Source organism: Panthera leo, chromosome B4 (assembly GCF_018350215.1).
Source record: "Panthera leo isolate Ple1 chromosome B4, P.leo_Ple1_pat1.1, whole genome shotgun sequence".
Taxonomy (NCBI): Eukaryota; Metazoa; Chordata; class Mammalia; order Carnivora; family Felidae; genus Panthera; species Panthera leo.
The window spans coordinates 76,100,599-76,120,192 of NC_056685.1; the positions used below are offsets into that span (position 1 = coordinate 76,100,599).

A 19,594-nucleotide genomic window follows, 5' to 3' on the forward strand; every position below is an offset into this window, starting at 1 on the left:
AACTACTTTGGAACTCGGTGCTTTTTATTTACAAAAGAAAAATAATAAAGGAAAAGTCTGAAGCCAATCAGCTGGAGACAAAGGGAAAAGGTGGGAATCTGAGGGGCAGAGGAGGGTGGTCTGCAGAGAGAGAAGGGGAGGGGCTCTGGCTCTAAGGAAGCCGGAGGGTTCCAGCCTCGAGGGGCTTCCCAAGGACCAGCCCTGCCCTCCCACAGAGGCTCAGATCAATGGGCCAGTTGGGTCTCCTCCTGCCCACCATGGTTTTTCCAGGAGCCTGAGTTCCCAGCTCCTAGGGGCTGGAATGGCAGGGGAACCGGAGGCCAGAGAGAGCACACGGGTCCCGCCACCACTCCTCACTGTGGCGTTATCTTGGCGGCCTCGGCCCGAATAAGGGCAATGAGGTCCTGGTTGATGAGGAAGACGAATCTCAGGCTGGCGATCTGTGGGCAAGAGAGAAAAGCGGCTGAGGACAGAGGTGGGACTGGGGGCCAGGCCCACACACCGGCCTCCCACGCCCCGGGTCTCATCATGACCTCTTCACCTCCCTCCCAGCTCACCTCCACCACGGAGTTGTTGCTGAGGCGCCATTTGGAGCCACACAGCACAGGCCGTCCATCGATGTAAATGGGCCGCCGACCCTCATTGGCAATGAAGAAATCACCATTATTTTTCAGCTTGATGACACCTGTGGGGATGGAGAGGCGAAAGGGATGAGGAGACAGGGGAGGCCAGAAGAGGGCCTGCAGTCCCCACACACACTGCTTCCCGGGAACAGGCTAGAAGGCACCCATGACTCCCAAGTTAGAGATCTTGAAATGCCAGCTGCTCAACCCTAGCGGGTTCCCATGGAGACCAAGCTGCAGGGCCGGAGGGCAGCGAGAGGCTGGGAGGGACACCCCCACACTGCCGCCTGCCGGTACCTTGCTTCCGGGAGATCTTCCAGGCCGGACCCTCCAGAGACAGGTCCACATCAATCTGGTTATCCTTGGTTGCTCTGCCCAGGGTGATCTGGGGAAACGGGGTAGGTGAGGGCTGGGACCTGAGGAATGGGTCTACACAGGTCAGGGAAAGACGAGAGATCAGGGGCCAGACACAGAACAGGTCAGCGAGGACAAGACTGGCGGAGGAGGGAAACCCGGGGAAGCAGGGGCCGGGCCCGCCTTACCTCTCGGGAGCGCATCAGGTACCGCACCATGCGGCCCCGCAGCACCGCCAGAGTCTGGTTGTCGAAGTCAGGAGAGCTCATGCCTGCGAGGGGGAGCAGCTGGTGTCACGCAGAGCCCGCGGGGTGGCCGCGGGGTGGAAGGCAGGGAGCCGGGGCGTGGGAAATGAGGGCGCAGCCAGCCAGGCAAGCACAGGGGCTCTGGGTGGGGCAGAGGGAGCTGGAGCAGGCACCCCCCCCCCCCCGCCCCCCCCGGGTCCCCCGCCGCCTCACCTGTGATGCTGTCGACCAGCACCTGCCACTTATGCAGCTCCTGTTCCAGCTGTCGAATCTCTCGCTTCTGGCGCCGGTCAGCCACCGTCAGCTCTGGGGTGAGGCAGGGTGGTAAGCGGGGATGCTCTGAGGTCATCAGCACCTCGTACCGATGCTTTGTGCTGGCAGGAGCTTCCACCCCCTAACGGTCCCCACCAGGGTACACTTACCATGTTCCAGGACCTCATCCCGCATGTCCCTGTGGGAAGAAGGGGGAAGGAGGAGGAATCAGGATCACCTGCTATTACCAGGTGCTACTTGGCTCATTAGGGTGTCCCTCAGTCTCTCAGCTGAACAACCCAGGAGGCTGCTCCTCTGACCTTGGACTAGCCTCCTTCCCGGGTGTGGGGGGGTGGGGGTGCTGAAGGGATGGGGCTCAGCAAAGACACCAGGTGCCAAGAGCGGCAAGCGGTGCACAAGACTGGGTGTGGGCTGGGCCCGATTCTCAGCAGCAGGAGGCCAGGTTGGGCAGTGCTGCCCAGGGAGCTCTGGCCCACCCCAAGGGGGTGGGGGGGGCACACTCCACTCTGTACCCTGTCTGTGGCCCCAGCCACTCACTTGAGCTTACTGTCATCAATCAGGTCTTCTGCGTCGGAGAAGTTCAGCACTTGGTCCCCCTTGGGCAGCGGCTGCACTGAACAAAGGACGGGGGGACGGTCAGCGCCGCCGCTCCTACTCCACCCTAAGCTGCCGAGCAGCAACTGAACTAAGGGGACAAACTGTGAAGACAACCTGTGGCAACAGTTTTGCGCTGCAATCAATAGGCAACAGAGCACAGACCAGATGAGACACCCTCTTTTGGCACAAAGAATTCCTGACATTAGCTAAGGGCAGAGGTGGTTCTAGAAAGAAAAGGGAATTAAGGCTGACTTTTTGTGTGTGCTTTTCAGTGTGCGAGGGTTCTCACACAGCCTTGAACTAAGGAGGGAAGGCATCGCTGTCAGCTCCCCTGTGCACACGAGGGGACAGACACAGGAAGCAGGGTTAAGCCATGTGACTCAGGGTTAGGACAGAGGCAGGACCCAAGCTCTATTTTTCTGACTCCAGATCCAAAATGCTCCTCCGACACATCATACGCTCCCAAATATTCTCTGCCACACTCAGCAGGGGGCAGAGAGAGGCACATGCCGGTCAAGTGCTCCTCAAGATGTGCCAGAAGTGAGCTGCCCCCCGTAAGCCAGTATTTTTCAAACTGCGGGTCATGAGGTATTGACAGTCATGAGATTAGTTTCATTTCTTCCTCTGCCCCCCCCCCCCCAAAAAAAAGAAAAGAAAAAGAAACAGGATAGAATAATGTCAGAGTCCATTAGATGTGTTGAGAATAAATAGTTTCGTGGAAGTTTTTCCGTTTTTTTTTTTCTGACCACATTGCAAAAGGGGATGGGGGCCCACAAACTCTGAGAACTTCTGCCTTAAGGCCAGCTGTTCCCAGGACTGCAGTGTCGCTCAGTAGTTAGTGGCTGTGAAACCGTCGGCTGGGGAGTTTGTCAACACCCGGGGTGTGGTCACTGTCTGCCCGGGGAAGTGAGGGGGGCTGCACAGGAGCCACAAGTGCTCCACACCCTCAACCCCTTTAGGTCAGACTGTGTGGGAAACAAGGGACTGGGACAGTCATCCCCCACCCCCCCCGACTGCTCCCCCACTGCAGCTGCCTGAAATCCCACCAATTTAATACTCAACCAACTTGAGAGCCAAGCAGTGTATCTACCCGGTTCCTAGGACCTCCCAGCACTAGACAGTGAAGGAGAAATCAAATACCCACAGAAAAGACTCTTGGAGAGAAAAATTAAACCTCTGAGTTAACAGAGACGTTTATACAAGATAACTTTCAAAGAAGCCAGCTACAGCAGCATAAATCAACTTTATCTGGTGTCCACTCTCTGTGGGAATTCAGGGACGTCGGAGTCTGAGGCAGAAGCAGAGCTGTGGAAGCTGCAGGAATAAAGAGGGCTGCCCACTAACTGCAGAGACCCTCAGGAAGGAAAGACAGGGCATCCCTGACACGATCTCCTCAAATCCTCTTGCAGGAGTATCTTTTGATAACCAGGAGCAGTAGGACCCAGGGAGTAGGCGGAGTGCACAGGCAAAGCCTCGTTTCCAGAACAGTGCGGACAACTATGGAGACGCTGATGGGCAATACCATCCAGGAAGGGAGGGCAGAGTGTGTCTACACTACGCTGCACCACGAAAGCCTGATCCCAAATCCCAAGTCAAATTGAAGAGCCTCCCGCACTTTAGTCAGCTGACTTTCCCCGAGTTTGTCATCAGGGGCGAAAACTTGCTGGTGAGGAAGAGGTGGGCAGACAGTGTTCTGGCCCCTGGGAAAGCAGGAAGGCAGGGGGCCTGGGTGTGAAAGCCCAATGGGAATTTCCGCATGGCTCCAAGGCAGCGAGAAGGAAAGTGGAGAGAGGGAAGGGGCAGAAAGAGACCCTACCACCTCTGGGGGGGAAACGGGGAAAGATAAAGCAGTGCAGGGGACTTTCACCTTTTATTCACTTTCAACGTTATTCACGAAGACTATGTTACCGTATTGTTTACATAATAGCGAAATATGTTAAAAATGACAACAAAAACAGGAAGTGGGAGACAACACTGCCATTTAGACTTTTTGCTCAGGATTGCAGACGGTTTGGGCTACCCTTACCATGCTGCTGAGTGTCATTCCAGCCACTTTCCTTCCTCCTGGAAGGAAGTTTTGCTGCCAAGAGATGCAAGACACTGGGGGCCACTGAGGGATTCGTTACTGGGCACCTAAGGGCAACCGTGCCCAGACAACTTCACACTTACACGCACACACCCACTCCGCCAGCTCCTGGAGCCAGTTACCTGTCTGGTCCTCCAGTAGGTAATACTGCTTCATGAGCTGCCAGTGGGCCTGCAGAGCCTTGGCAGTACGGGCCAGGTAGAAGGCATCAGGGTGTCTGTGTAGCAGGTCCTGGAAGGTCTCCAAGGTGGGCTGGCTGGTCTGGAGGGCAAGAAGCGTGTTCTTGGCATTTGGGTTTTCCCATTCCTGTCTCGGCCTCGTCATCCCCACCCCCTGTCCCCACCAGGAGCTGGGAGAAGTGAGAGGGAGCCAGTCTTGGCTCTTCCTAAGGACCCCATCCACAAAGGCCCCTGCCAATATACGAGACCTGCCGGGCACGTTTCCAGGCAGTGGGGCCTCCCCACATCCGTAGTTCTCCCAGTGGTTAGGTCCCCACCCTGCCCTTCTCTGCTTCTCAGCCTTACCGATCCCACTTTGCTCAGCAGCTGCTCCTCAGCCTTGCTAAACAAGGCCTTGCTCTGGATGGCGGCAATGGCTTCTGGGTGCAATTGTCTCATGGCCTGGCAAGCCAGCCTGAGGGGGTAGAGGGAGAAAGAGGGCAGGGTTGAAGGGAGGGGGTCAAGCAATCCAGGGTTCCTATACGCCTCTGAGATCCAGAACTAGAGGCTAGGCCCTCAGCAGCACCAGCCGAAGGCTTAGCACTGCACCTGTGGCCTCATGCATTTCTTGAAAGCATAACAGGCAACTCAACAAACCGAGTTTCCAGTGTTCACCTCCTCGAAGATACTCAAGGCACAGCCCCCAGAGACCAGTCCCAAGGGAGATCCCAAGACCACCCACTGCCCACCACATCCTCTCTCCAAAGCTGAGCCCTGCCTGCTTCCTGTCAGGGCCGTGGCTAGAGCTTAAATGGTGTTAGAGACCGTGGAACAGAAGATGGGTGGTAAGCATCCCGCCAGCAATGACAATGTTAAACGAAGTGGCTGAGGAGGAAGAGTGTGCGCGGCGTATGCACGCAGGCTTACTTGAAACTTGGACTATTAGGGGCCTTGGTGTTCTTTTGTTCCAACTCCTTCTTGTGGAGGTCAGTGGGGAAAGGATGGAAAGTGACCTGCCCAAGACCACCCTGGTGGAACCAGGGCTCCTGGCGCTCATTCGGATATTTTTTCCAGGCTGCTTCTGCAGCTTCCAGATCCCCTGCTTCTGGCATCAAGCCAGGACTAGCCGGGTTGGCAGCAGGAAGAAGCTTCCCTCCCAAGCCTGCCTGGTTTCAGTATCATCCCAGAGGATGCAAGGCCCCATGAGTCCTGCCTCTCAGGCCCCTCCCTTGGGCCCTTGTATAGTTCTCTCTGTTTCAGGAGCCAAATTCTAGTGTTCCTCGTCCCTCCATGCTGCCAGAGCTGGCCCCACTCACTTGGAGATGACCGGATCGTAGAGCAGGGCGTACCAGCGCTCCTGGACTTCCCGAAGGGTAAAGCGGCAGCTGAACTTCACGCCCAGGTGGACAGATGTCAGGTCGTTGGTCTGCAAGGCCCCAGATGGGTTGGTCCCAGCCCTAGAGCTGGGAAGGACCCTTCCCCTGCCACCCCCAGGGTGCTGCCGGGCTAGTGCAGGGGCTGGGAACCGCAGGCCGAGGGGAGAGGGGGGACGTGAAGCCTGCAGTGGGAAGCACTACCTGCAGCACAGCATTGATGAGCAGGAGGTCATCCGCTGGCTTCCAGCGGCCCAAATCCTTGGTCACCTGAAGTGGCTGTTTGCTCTTCTTCACGCGCTTGGTGAGTCCAGGGGTTGGGGCTGGGCTGGGCGGCACAGGAGTGCTAGGGGCCTTGGACACCTGAGCAGAGGACAGGAAGAGCTCAAAGCCGGCATCAGGGCAGATGGGGCTTTGGACCCTGAACTTCACACACTGTGTGGTGGCCCCGGTCCCACCCAACCATAAGCAACACAGGCAGGAGCTCGGCTTTCTAGTCCCCACCCCTCCCCCTCCCACCTCTACCAAAGTACTTCTACATAATCCTTGAACATATGGGGTCTTCTCTTTGCTGGTGGCACCCTCAACCCCAGAGTGGAGGGTGGGTGGGGAGGATACCAGGAAACCACTCTTATTGGTACGGTGTCTAGGGCCAGAGCAATGCCACCTGGGGGTTATTTTTACACCCAGCAATGCTGGGAACAGGCTGTCTGCTCCCAGAATAGATGCACGCTCCATGCCTCCCACACAGAATGTGATACAGGACGCATTGACAGGGTGTGTGTGTGGGGGGGGGGGGTGCAGCAAGAAAGGGGGAGTAGGGAGCGATGGGCTCTCAGGAGGGAGGCATCTGAGGTTGGGGCTGAGGCCACCCAATTTTCTCACAAGTCTCCTTTGCCAGGGCCCCTGTCAGCTGGCAAAGGTGGTGGGGAAAAACAAAATCTGGCCCTGGCCCCCACATCTCCCAATCCCTCACCTTCTTCTTCTCACTGGAGGAAGGTTCACTCCCCGAACAGCGCCCTGGTTCCACCCCACTGGCTCCCTTCGCGCGGGTAGAGGACTTAGCCAGGCTGCTCTCCACTAGCTCATCATCAAACTTCTTCCTCTTGATGAACCTGTGGAGAGTCCTACCCAGTGAGCATCCCTTGCCCCTTCACTAGGACCCACCTGCACACACTCAGCCTCTGAAACAGAGCAGGTTCCCAGCTGGGCACTAACTGCTCTGGCTCAGTGGATGGGGCACGGAACTGCTATGCTCCATCCCTCTGAGATGACAGGGTATTGCACCACAAAGATTCCATGTCAAAGACCTCAGATCACCCTCCCTTGGCCCATATCCCACAAGAGGGATTTGGTAGGAAAAGCACAAGGCTCCGCCAGTACTTAGGCTCCAGAGGGGCTCGGGTAGCCACTGCAACAGTGGTGAAGACATGTAGCACCTAATGCCCTTGCCCAGTTCCTGGCCCTTCGAACCCTTACTACCTGGAGGAGCTTCTCCGTTTAGGGATGGTGCCCAAGGCCTGGGAGGAAGCCCGCTTCTGCCCTGCCAGCGACTCCTCATCCTCTGAGCGGCTGGCAGTGCCTGATGCCATCAGAGATGAATCTAGCAGCCCCTGAGAATCTAGAAAAAGAAAAGTAGTGAACTCAAGTCTCCTAAGTGCCTAGTAGAGCCTTGAGCCTCTGAACATGGGACCCCTCCTCTGCTCCTCCTCCCCCTGCCAGCCCTCCTGGCCCTTCCCCTGCTTCCTTGACATTTGAGGTTTTAAGGTGGGAGTTCCTTGGCCATCCAGATCCCATCTGGGCTCAGACCTGGCCCAGACCTTCCACGCTGGGCAGTTCTCCCGGTGCCACGTGTCATGTCGTGCAGCACATGGTGCTCAGGTCAGACTGGTGATGCCGACACACCGGGCTCTGGGCATAACTGCTCCCTCTGCCATCAAAATGCAGCCGTGCCAAAGAGCGGCAGCTCAACAGCAAGTCAGTCAATTGTGGCCTCTGCCGAGAGGTACGTGGGTGGTGCTGGCCCAGGGGGAGGTGGCAATGCCCAGTCAGGACGAAAAGACATACGTGCCAGGCACGGGGTGGAATCAGCAGATGCTTGGTGCCTGAGCGTTTGGGGAGCTGGCCTGGCCTCATACTACCTTTGTCCATCCTCTTACAGTCCCAAAGCCACTGGTTCCAAACCACAGGGCTAGGAGGAAGGGTCCCACAGGCTCATCCAAGGATTCTGACCAGGTGAGCTTAGAGGCTGAGAGGAGATTCTGCAAAGGAGAAATAAGGCTCCCTGAGGCACAGGTTTCCAATGGGCCAGCCCCACCTTCTACTGGAACAGCTCCCCCAGGATCCCATAAACTAGGGAAGACATAAGGAGAAGAAACACAAGGCTCTATTCTGCCATGACCCTGATAAACCAACAGCTTTCTAAAGGTCACCGACATCTTTTAGAATATAAAAGCTATGGACTCCAGGAAAATGTACAAACACATAGCATTTTAGGGGGTCCACAGACCTCTATGATTCTACTCACAGTCGCTAGGAAGGGCCTCGACTATAAACCAGCAGGAAACAAGGGATTAGTGGCTCACTTTTTCTTATCTTCGCTGCCCACTCAGTTCAGCAGCACCACCCTTGCCCTTCCAAGCCAAAGCAAGGAAACGGAGATCGAACTCTGATCTGTCCATCTAATTTTTATTTTCATTTTCAGCTTTGGCTGAAGATTTAGCGGGTGGGACTGCGTGGAACCTAAAAAAACGCGGTTTGGGAACTGAGCGAATTTCCACCGCCCTGGGGCGCCTGCTCCTAACCCCAGAGAACTCAGGTACTGGGGACTCTCTGGGCGTGCCGCTTGCGGGCCCCGCCCCTTCAGACCAGGGCGGCTCTCCGCACAGTTTTCTGGCCCTGCCCCCAGGTGCTCTAGTCGCTCGGCTCCGTAGGATACGGCTGGGAATCTTGACACTTGGGGGTCAGGTGAAGGGTAGCCTGAGGCTAAGTCTGGGCCCCCTTCCTTCCCTGGCCCTCGTTCTCCGAGTGCACACCCGAGGTGGGGGAGTAGTGCCGGTCTGTTTCTGGAGCTCGGAATAAGAGTGGTGAAGTCAGCCCTGAAACTCAAAAGCAAAGCACCGAGTGCACCCAGATGTCCTCGCTGCCTTGGGTTAAGCCCCACTAACTGGTGGCGAGGGACAGGAGACTAACTCCCAGGTCAAGTCTCACCCCACCTTCGCCTTGCCCACCTTTGCGCATGCGTAACATCTCGGACCAGATTCTGGCCCGGTCCGGCCCACGCATGCGCAGATTTTCGGGGCGCTACCGGGGCGGGGCCCCAAACATTGTGGGGGGGGTCTTCCCCAGCGGCACTCTGGAAAACTCCATTTCGCCCCAAACTCTGCTCAGAACCCTCAGAAGCGAACCGCGAGGTCTCACCATTCCTAGGCTGCCAGCTCCAATAATTTCTCCGCGGCGACGGCAGCAGCCGCAGGGCCAAACCCGGCTTCCGTGAGACACATCTACTTCCGGGTCTGCGAACTAGGGAAGGCGCGATCTCTTCCGGTTCGCCCCGGGAATGTGATGAAGGGGGCGTGGTTACGGCAGGGAATGGGCCGAGTTTTTGCTAATAGTCGAAATAAAAGGTTTTCACAATTGGGACAACATAGGGGGAAACATGAGGGATTATAGGCCCCAGAAAGATTACTCGCTTGAAGAGATTAATGGAAAGGCGAGACTTGGCGTAGGATAGACAGAGGCGGGCTGGAGGTAGGGTGGGCGGGGGACCCCACTTCGGCTTTCGAATTCCCACGGGGTATAGGAGCCTTTGATGGTTTCCCAGGGGCAACGATGTATTGTTTGATTCTCCCAGCGGTTTTAAAGAAACTGCTGTGTGTCGGGCCCTGTGCTAGGCACAACACGGGGAGATGATGTGGCGTTCGCTCCAGCTGGAAGAGGTGTGGCGTACAGAAGGCGGGGAGGTTGATGTCTAAGGAACGGATGGAGGGTCGTGGGCCTGAGGTAGAGGTCCTGAGGAAAGAGCAATGCCCAGTGGCAGCCCGATCCCATCAGGACTGCTGGAAGCAGTTGTGGACTTCGGTAGGTAAGAGAGAAGTCCAGAGGAGAGTGCCCTGGTGGGAAGCTTGGGATGGGAGAACAAGGCAACGGGCAAGTTTGGCCCTGAGAATCCAAACAGACCACTAAAAGAGGGTTTCTGTTTGTTTAATGTTTCCTGAGAGGGGCACGAAAGAGTAGTAACTGCAGAGAATCATATCACAGCTCAGATTAAGGAAAGTCCCAATTCCAAAGCTGTCCAGCATTGGGTAATCCTTTCAATGGAGATGTCAACCACACCGTCACCTGGACATTGTCAGGGGATGTCAGGTGGGAGGCTAGCCCTTCTGGCCCTGACAGTGTATGATAGCCCACTGCTTCAAAAGCCCTCAACTCATTTACTGTCCTGTGATCTTACTTAATAAGTATTAACCTATTTTTCTCCCCTGAAAGACTGTGAGTTTTCTGATACAAGGTGTGTGGATTTTATGAGGTCTAGTATAGTATCTATGCTAGGTGAGAGTTATCAGGGAGGTTTCTAAGGAGAGGACAAGTGAGCTGAGATTTGACAGTTGATAGAAGCCAGTCATGAAAAGAGCTGGTGTATGATGACCTAGATAGAGGGGACAGCACAGCTCCAAAGCAGAAATGAATTTGGTGAGTTTGAGGAACAGGAAGGAGCCCAGGAGAAGGATGATCAAGAAAAAGAGGGATGGAGATGTGGATAGAGGTCATCAGGGGCAGATCACATTAGGCTTTGCAGTTCTCACTGGATTTGGGCCTTTATTCTTAATGCTTTGGAAAGCTCTTAAAGGATTACAAGTGAAGGCATCCTTGCTGTGATATGATTTAATTTTTAAGATGATGCCTCCAGCTGTTTGTGGGGAAGGATTGTAAAAGAGGAAACAGATCAGATTAAGAGGTTACCTTGCAGCAATCCAGGTGAGAGGTAAATTCGGGTGGTTTAGGTGGGTTGTGGGGCAGTGAAAATGGACAGAAACAGTGACTTTGATGTATATTTTGGAGCTAGAACTACAAGGATTTGCTGATGGATTGCATATGGGATATGAGGGAAAGGGAAGAGTCAAAGATAAGACCTATCTTGAGAAATTGGGTGGATGCTGGAGCACCCTTTAGAATATATCCAGAATCTGGCCCTCTCCAAGTCACCTTGATGCAGGCCGGCTGGGCCTGAGGACCCAGAAGGGATCCTGCAAGACCAGCCAAGAAAATCCTTGGCTTTGTGCAGGGTAGAAATCAAACACAGCTGAGGGGCACCTCGGTGGCTCAGTCAGTTAAGCATTGTACTCTTGATTTTGGCTCAGGTCATGATTTCACAGTGTGTGAGATTGAGTCCCTCATCAGGCTCTGTGCTGAGCGTGGCACTGCTAGGGATTCTCTCTCCCTCTCTTTCTGCCCCTCCTGTGCTCATGCTTTCTCTCTCTCTCTCAAAAATAAATAAATAAACATTAAAAAAAAGAAACACAGCTGAGAGGAAGTGAGACCAGTTTGTTAAAGATATAAAAAGAGTGTAGATACTGGCATAGAGTCTGGGAGACTCAGAAAGGAAAAAAGAATGAATCTCATCTTTGCTTGGGGCCTGGAGTTCCTGCATCCAGGAACAAAGGCAAGTGTTTAGGTGTCTTCCACAAGTTACTTATGCCCTGGAGCCAGAGGTCTTGATGAGTCAGTGGTCTTGGAAAATATTCATGGTGACCCTGCCCAGTCACTCTTTAGATGTTCACTATTGTGCTGGAAGACTGCAAAGAAATCTAAGTTCTTGACCTTTACTAGGAGTGGTTTTTCTCCAATGATGGGGACCTCTGATGATGGGGGTCTCCTAATGTGGAAGAACCCAATCACAACCCAATCAGATGGACCTGGAAGCTGCGGGCAGGTGGGGAGGGGGACATGGAAGGATTCACTCAACGCAGAACAAAAGAGATAAAAGTTTATTGAATACACTGTAAAGGAGTGGCAGGCAGGACAGCAAAGCAGAGATTGTCTGCAAGGAAGCAGTGGGTGGGGACTATTTAAAGGAGGCAGGTGAGCACTGTTGTTTAACATAGTGTTGGGAGCCCTAGCCTCAGCAGACAACAAATCTAAATAAAAGGCATCCAAATTGTCAAAGAAGAAGTCAAACTTTCACTCTTTGCAGATGACATGATACTCTACATACCTAAAAGACTCCACCAAAAAACTGCTAGAGCTGATACAGGAATTCAGCAAAGTTGCAGGATATAAAATGAATGTACAGAAATTGGTTGCATTTCTATATACCAATAATGAAGCAACAGAAAGAGATATCAGGGAATCATTCCCATTTACAATTGCATCAAAGCCATAAAATACCTAGCAATAAACCTAACCAAAGAGGTAAAAGGTCTGTATGCTAAAAACTACATAAAGCTTATGAAAGAAATTGAAGAAGACACAAAGAAATGAGAAACATTCCATGCTCATGGATTGGAAGAACAAATATTGTTAAAATGTCAATATTACCCAAAGCAATATACACGTTAAACGTACTCTCAATCAAAACAACACCAGCATTCTTCACAGAGCTGAAACAAACAACCCTAAAATTTGTATGCAACCCCAAAATACCCCAAGTAGCCAAAGTAATGTTGAAAAAGAAAACCAAAGCTGGAGGCATCACAATCCTGGACTTCAGCCTGTATTACAAAGCTGTCATCATCAAAACAGTATGATATTGGCACAAAAACAGACACATACATAGATCAATGGGATAGAATAGAGAACCCAGAAATGGACCCACAAAAGTATGGCCAACTAATCGACAAAGCAGGAAAGAGTATCCAATGAAAAAAAGATAGTCTCATTAGCAAATCGTGCTGGAAGAACTGGACAGCAACATGCAGAAGAATGAACCTGGACCACTTTCTTATACCATACACAAAAATAAATTCAAAATGGATGAAAGACCTAAATGTGAGACAGGAAGCCATCAAAATCCTACGGGAGAAAACAGGCAGCAACCTCTTTGACCTTGGCCACAGCAGCTTCTTACTTGACATGTCTCTGAAGGCAAGGGAAATAAAACTTTTTTAATGTTTATTTTTGAGAGAGAGAGAACCAGAGTGCGAGTGGGGGAGGAACAGAGAGAAAGGGAGACACAGGATCTGAAGCAGACTCCACGTTCCGAGTTGTCAGCACAGAGCCCGGAGTGGGGCTCTAACTCGCAGACCGCGAGATCTGACCTGAGACGAAGTCAGACCCTTAACTGACTGAGCCACCCAGGCACCCCAAGGGAAATAAAAGCAAAAATGAACTATTGGGACCTCATCAAGATAAAAAGCTTCTGCACAGCAAAGGCAACGATCAACAAAACTAAAAGGCAACCAACGGTATGGGAGAAGATATTTGCAAATGATATATAAAGGGTTAGTATCAAAAATTTATAAAGAACTTATCAAAGTCAACACCCAAAAAACAAATAATCCAGTGAAGAAATGGGCAGAAGACGTGAATAGACACTTTTCCAAAGAAGACATCCAGATGGCAAACACATGAGAAGATGCTCAACGTTGCTCATCATCAGGGAAATACAGATCAAAACCACGTTGAGATACCACCTCACACCAGTCAGAATGGCTAAAATTAACAACTCAGGAAACAACAGATGTTGGTGAGGATGTGGAGAAAGGGGAACCCTCTTGCACTGTTGGTGGAAATGCAAACTGATGCAGCCAGTCTGGAAAACAGTGTGGAGGTTCCTCAAAAAAAATTGAAAATAGAATTACCCTATGACTCAGCAATTGCACTACTAGGAATTTATCCAAAGGATTCAGGAGTGCTGATTCAAAGGGGCACATGCACCCCAATGTCTATAGCAGCGCTATCAACAATAGCCAAATTATGGAAAGGGCCCAAATGTTCACCAACTGATGAATGGATTAAGAAGCATGTGGTGTATGTATGTATGTATGTATGTATGTATGTATGTATGTGTGTGTGTATAATACTACTCTGCTTTGAAAAAGGATGAAGTCTTGCCATTTGCAACAATGTGGATGGAACTGGAGGGTATAATGCTAAGCAAAATAAGTCAGTCAGAGAAAGGCAGATATCACATGATTTCACTCACGTGGAATTTGAGAAACTTCACAGATGATCATAAGGGGAGAAAGGAAAAATAAGATAAAAACAGAAGGAGGGGCAAACTGTAAGAGACTCTTAACTACAGAGAACAAACTGAGGGTTGATGGGAGTGGGGAAAATGGGTGGTGGGCATTAAGGAGGGCACTTGCTGGGATGAGCACTGGGTGTTATATGTAAGTGATGAATCCCTGGATTCTACTCCTGAAGCCAAGACTGTATGTTAGCTAACTTGAAAATAAATAAGATTAATGAATAAAATTTTAAAACTAAACTAAAATAATAAATAAATAAATAAATGAATAGGGCAGGTGAGGAGTAATGGCGACATATGGAATTTTCCCTTTTTTGGTAACTTGCCTGGTTGTAAGTAGCCTATTGGTTAGTTAAGGCCTGTGGATATTTTGAGGTGGGTCACCTGATATTCAGCCAAGGGGTTGTGTGAGTGTTTTTACATTCCATTGCTCAAGCCCGTTGCCTAAAAGCTGCCTCTAAGAGGGCGTACGTTATCTGTTCTATATGCATGTGTAAGGGAGAGGTGCAGGTCCTAGCAAGAATAGAAGCAGGAAAAGGAGCGATAAAAGCAGTTTTCATGGCTCCCTTTAGTTTTCCTGTCTCACCCTAAGTCCATCGTCTCTCATCTGGACTATTGCAAGAGCTGCCTCACTGGTCTCCCCACTTTCATCTTCCTGCCCCTCCTCTGATTTCTTCACAGAAGCTAGCACATGCCCATTAAGATGGAAATCCACTCATGTCAAGCCTCTGTTCAAAATCCTCCATCTTCTTTGAGTACACTTCATGGTCTAGCCCTTGTTACCCTGACCTCATCTCCTGCTCCTCCCCCTTGCCCTTTCTAACATCTCCGTCTCCATCCCTTGCACCCTCTGCCCTTTCCCTGCTTTGCTTTTCTTCTTAGCCCTTATCTTTTAATGCATAACATACTTTGCTTTTCCCCCTTTTATTTTATTTTTTTAAAACTTTTTTTAAGTTTATTTATTCATTTTGAGAAAGAGAGACAGTGTAAGTGGGGGAAGAGAAGAGATAAAGGGAAATAGAGAAGGCTCTGCATTGTCAGGGCAGAGCCCAAGGCAGGGCTCAAACCCATGAACCAAACTGTGAGATCATGACCTGAGCTGAAACCAAGAGTCAGTCAACTGACTGACCCACCCAGGCAGCCCTCTCCCATTTATTGTATGTCCTCCCAACAGTAGAATGTAAACTCTATTAGGGCAGGGGCTTTGTCTATTTTGTTCACTGCTATAGTAGGTGCTTAACAAATATGTGTTAAGTGTGATTTAAAAAAAAAATTTAATGTTTATTTATTATTGAGAGACAGAGAAAGACAGAGCATGAGCATGGGAGGGGCAGAGAGAGGAGGAGACACAGAATCCGAAGCACGTTCCAGGCTCTGAGCTGTCAGCACAGAGCCCAACATGGGGCTCGAACTCTAACCGTGAGATCATGACCTGAGCCGAAGTCGAACGCTCCACCGACTGAGCCACCCAGGCGCCCCACGTTGAGCAAGTGTGTTAAATAAACTCACTGAAAAGGAGAATTCTGTGGGAGGAGGAGGTTCATGTAGGGGTAGACAAGAAGGGTTCTGTTCAGACATGTTAAGTTTGAGATGCCTGGGAGGTATTTGGGTGGAAGTGTTGAGAGGAGAGGTGGACACACTAGTCCAGTCAGGCAAGAAGGCCTACCCTGGAGCTACACACAAAGGAAACATTATCATGAAGATGTAGATGCCAGTGTCTAGGGAAGAGTATAGACAGAGAGTGAGGAAGGTCCAAAGCCAGTGCCTGGGGCACTCCAATGTTTAAGGTTAGGTAGAGGAGGAGCCAGAAAAGGGGACAAAAAGAAAGAAGAGTGTGGCTAAAAGGAAAAGCTAGCTATGGCACCAATCATCCTGCTTCAGTTAACCATCCCTGGCTCCAGAATAGTCTTTCACAGTATGGCCCTCTTTCCCTGGGATGGGCGTGGTTTACAATGAAGACCATACTCATGATTTCTCCTAGATCTGTGTTCAGCTGCTCAGGGCTCCAGGCTGCTCCTCCTGGGAATTAGACTATGGTGGTTAAGAACATAGGCTCTGGAGTCGAACAGCCTGATTTTAAACCTTAGCTGTATCACCTACTGACCTGTGACCTTGAGCAAGTTACATTTCTTTGCCTCAGTTTCATCATCTTTTGAGAAATAATAGTACCCACTTTGTAGGATGGTTCTGAGGAGTAAATCACTCACTATTTAAACAAGTAGCAAGTGTTCAAAAATGTTAGCTGTTGGTACTGTTCTTAGGGCCTGGGTCTTAGTGTCACCTGCCAGGTTATCAGAGTGTAGGGCCCAAACTGATAGCATAGCCCATCCCGACTCTTGTCCACTAGAGAAGTTTCCCTCTCACCTAAGGCTGTTACCTCTGGGTGCTCAGCTGGAAGACGCAGGATCTATCTGCTATTGGCTCAACTATACCATCTTAGGAAGTCAAGTTTAATAAAGCTGTTGACCACTACAAAGTTATCTTTGGGTTCACAATGCATTTTAAGTTAACATATACTTGATATCTGTACATGTTTTTTTCTCCAAGGGAGGAGAAACTGTCTGCAGAGGAAGAGCCTTACACACAGCCTGGAGCCTCCCGAAACAGCAGTCTTCAGGATAGAGAACCACAGAAAAATGATGCAACACCCAACTTCACAAACGTGACAAAGTTTACACATCGCTGTCCAAAAGCCAGAGTCACAATTAATCAGGAAACCTAAATTATTCTCATTAAAGTAAGGTATTCCATAAGGATGGCCCCTGTGACTATTTTTCTTTTAGTATTGCTTTGGAAGTACTAGCCTACTTAATTGCAGAAGAGAAAGGAATAAGGTCGATCAACTGGAAAAGAGGTAAAATTATCATTATTTATTTATGAAATGATAGCCTACCTGGAAAATCAAGGACATCAACTGCAAAACTAATACAAATGAGACATTTTGGCAAAGTGGGCACAAGTTAATATACAAAAAGCCAGCAAACAACAGCCAGTTAGAAAACGTAGGGGAATAAAATATATCATTTACAGTAGCAACAACAAAGTAAACTAACCAAGAGTAATCTTAACGAATGTACTAGGTCCAGGCGCTCAATACTAAAATGCTATCAAATAACACAAAAGGAGGCTTGAAAAAATGAAAAGTCATATTCTATTTTTGGGTAGAAAGACTCACTATCATAAAGATGTCAGCTCTCCATAAATTAATCTATAAATTTCACACAACCTAATAAAAATACCAACAGACGACATAATCTGAATATAAAGTCCACATGGAAATTTCTGCATCAAGAATAGCCATGAACATTCTGAAAAAGAAGGTTAGTGAGAGAAATAGTTCTACCAGATATAAAACCATTAAATGCTACAATAATTAAAGTAATGAAACCCAGGGGACACTAGCACATACACGGGCAACTTGATCAAGAGAACCAAATAGCGAATCCAGAAATAGACTCCACATTTAAAATGTTAGTGTGCGATGAAGGTAGCATCATCTATCAGTAGAGAAAAATGGATTATACAATAAGTGGTATTAAGACAATTGTGTAACTGCCTGAAAAAAATAATATGGTATCTCTGGCGTGGTCTTTACCCTAAAATAAATCCATGTGAATCAATTGTGTTTAAATAAATGTAAAAGGATACAACCATAAATGTATAATGTCACAGTGGAGAAAGCATTTGTCAGAAGAGCACAAAATTTCCCAAAGCATAAAAAAAGGACAAGTTCAGTCAACAAGAAAATCTATAATTTCTGCAGAGCAAAAAAACCACCATGAACAAACACAAATGGTACACGGAGGGAAATATTTGCAACTCATCTCACAGACAAAGGGACTAATATGCTTAATATATACAAAATCCCCTCAAATCAATATAAAAAAATACAAAAATCCAATAAGAAAATGGGACGAGCAACATAAAAGGAAAGATAAATGGCTCTTGGACATATGAAAAAATACTCAAGCTTACTCACAAGAAAGTTGAAACTACACTTAGATGTTATTTTTGGCAAACAATCCAAACATTTGACTGTATAACCTTGGCACGGTTATATGTTACTGGAGGAACTGTAAATTGTTGATATTTGTTGAAATTAAAAATGCATATGATTTCAGATCCAACATACTTGCACACATGCAAGATAAAGTATACGCAAAGTTATTAACTATAGCATTGTTTATAGTAGCACAAATTTGCAAACAACTCAAACATCTGTCACTAGAAGACTAGTTAAAGAAGTTGTGGTCCATCCATACAATGGACTACCATACAGCTAGGCTGAAGAGCTGTCACAAAAATCTTTACAGGCCATGATTAAACCCATGAAGAGCCATTAAAGAGTTTTTATGCAGGGGGTATGGTATGAGATCTGGATTTGAGAAAGATCTCTCTGGCCTAGTATGGAACATAAATTGAAACAGTAAAACTACAGACAGGGAGGCCAGTCAGTGGCTAAATTAGGGTGGTCATCTTTTTTTTTTTTTTTTTAACTTTTTTTTTTTTTTTTTTTTTTTTTTAATTTTTGAGACAGAGAGAGACAGAGCATGAACGGGGGAGGGGCAGAGAGAGAGGGAGACACAGAATCGGAAGTAGGCTCCAGGCTCTGAGCCATCAGCCCAGAGCCCGACGCGGGGCTCGAACTCGCGGACCGCGAGATCGTGACCTGAGCTGAAGTCGGACGCTTAACCGACTGAGCCACCCAGGCGCCCCAAGGGTGGTCATCTAAGACACCCAAAATGTAGACTGGATATGGCTTGGGGATAAATTGGGTGTAGAGGTGCAAGAGATGAGGCATGGATCCCTGGTCTCCAGCTTTGGCAGTAGAAGGAGAATGATGATTATACTTTGAGACAGGGAGTGCAAGTGGAGAAGTTGGTTTGAGTGAGAAGGAAAGATAAGTTTTATTTGGATGAATTGAGCTAGAGGTGCCAGTGGGCAACCGGTTGACACATTCAGATGGGTGTCTGGATATACAGCTCTATGACTCAGGAGAGAAGGGGATTAGGGATAAATTTGGGAGTCATTATCATATAGCTGGTGTTCAAAGCCATAGGGGAGGATGAAGTCATTTGGGGACATCATATGGCACGAAGAGAGGAGAGAGTCCAGGCACTGGTGCAACCCACAGAATACACTGGCTGAAGATAATGAACTTCTTGAGGAGCCAAAAGAGTATCGGGAACATAGGAGGGAAACCAAATATCACATGACAGAAGTCAAGGAAAGAATGTAATAGCAATTTTTTTTTAATTCCTGGGTTTTTTAAATTATTATTTTAAGAGAGTGTGTGCGCAAGTGGGGGAAGGGGGGAAGAGAGAGTGGGAGAGAGAAAATCCCAAGTGGGCTCTGTGCTGTTAGTGCAGAGCCCAATATGGGGCTCAATCCCATGAACTGTGAGATGATGAACTGAGCCAGGATCAAGAGTTGGACACTTAACGGACAGAGCCATCCAGGTACCCCACTGCAGTAGACTTTTAGTGGTCTGTGTCTCTCACTTGATTATAATATCCTTGAGGAAATAAAACTGGGTTTTATTTTTCTTTCTTTCCTCCCTGTCTGCTCCATCCCTATCTTCAATCAATACAAGGTTTTGTACATAATTGTTTGTGAACAAACAAGGGCATGAATACATAAATTCAATCAAAGCTGGTTCCTTTTTTTTTTTTTTAATGTTTATTTTGAGAGAGAGAG

The 19,594-nt window shown here is 49.2% G+C and overlaps 1 protein-coding gene and 1 long non-coding RNA gene across 5 annotated transcripts; one reads left to right on the plus strand and one right to left on the minus strand.

The window, feature by feature from the left end:
* Positions 1 to 3: 3 nt before the first annotated feature.
* MCRS1 (microspherule protein 1) lies at positions 4 to 9,289 on the minus strand. Of its 3 annotated transcripts, none has more exons than XM_042946432.1 (15): positions 9,130 to 9,212; positions 7,851 to 7,970; positions 7,192 to 7,330; positions 6,686 to 6,824; positions 5,914 to 6,072; positions 5,653 to 5,762; positions 4,703 to 4,811; positions 4,301 to 4,439; positions 2,033 to 2,108; positions 1,645 to 1,673; positions 1,436 to 1,528; positions 1,166 to 1,248; positions 921 to 1,008; positions 558 to 685; positions 4 to 440 (listed from the first exon to the last, which is right to left on the minus strand). In XM_042946432.1, exons 2-15 carry the CDS (start codon positions 7,858 to 7,860, stop codon positions 354 to 356), a joined length of 1,389 nt encoding a protein of 462 aa, XP_042802366.1. In that variant the 5' UTR covers positions 7,861 to 7,970; positions 9,130 to 9,212; the 3' UTR covers positions 4 to 353. The 3 variants fall into 3 exon arrangements, with proteins under 3 accessions (XP_042802366.1, XP_042802367.1, XP_042802368.1); XM_042946433.1 differs by lacking the exon at positions 9,130 to 9,212 and adding an exon at positions 8,237 to 8,255; XM_042946434.1 differs by lacking the exon at positions 7,851 to 7,970 and having other exon boundaries at positions 9,130 to 9,289.
* LOC122224520 lies at positions 9,254 to 16,650 on the plus strand. 2 transcript variants are annotated; one of them, XR_006204834.1, is made up of 3 exons: positions 9,254 to 9,335; positions 9,603 to 9,789; positions 16,445 to 16,650. It is a non-coding gene; the product is annotated as an uncharacterized LOC122224520 (long non-coding RNA). The 2 variants fall into 2 exon arrangements; XR_006204833.1 differs by having other exon boundaries at positions 9,263 to 9,335; positions 9,563 to 9,789.
* The last annotated feature ends 2,944 nt before the right edge of the window (positions 16,651 to 19,594 follow it).

What these genes read in the sequence shown, in the direction of transcription:
- MCRS1 (XM_042946432.1), bottom strand. An exon ending in TCATCAATGCTGTGCTGCAG is followed by an intron (nt 5,763 to 5,913) that starts GTAGTGCTTCCC and finishes GGGGCCTTGCAG; the next exon opens with ACCAACGACCTGACATCTGT. An exon ending in CCTACTGGAGGACCAGACAG is followed by an intron (nt 2,109 to 4,300) that starts GTAACTGGCTCC and finishes TCCTTTGTTCAG; the next exon opens with TGCAGCCGCTGCCCAAGGGG.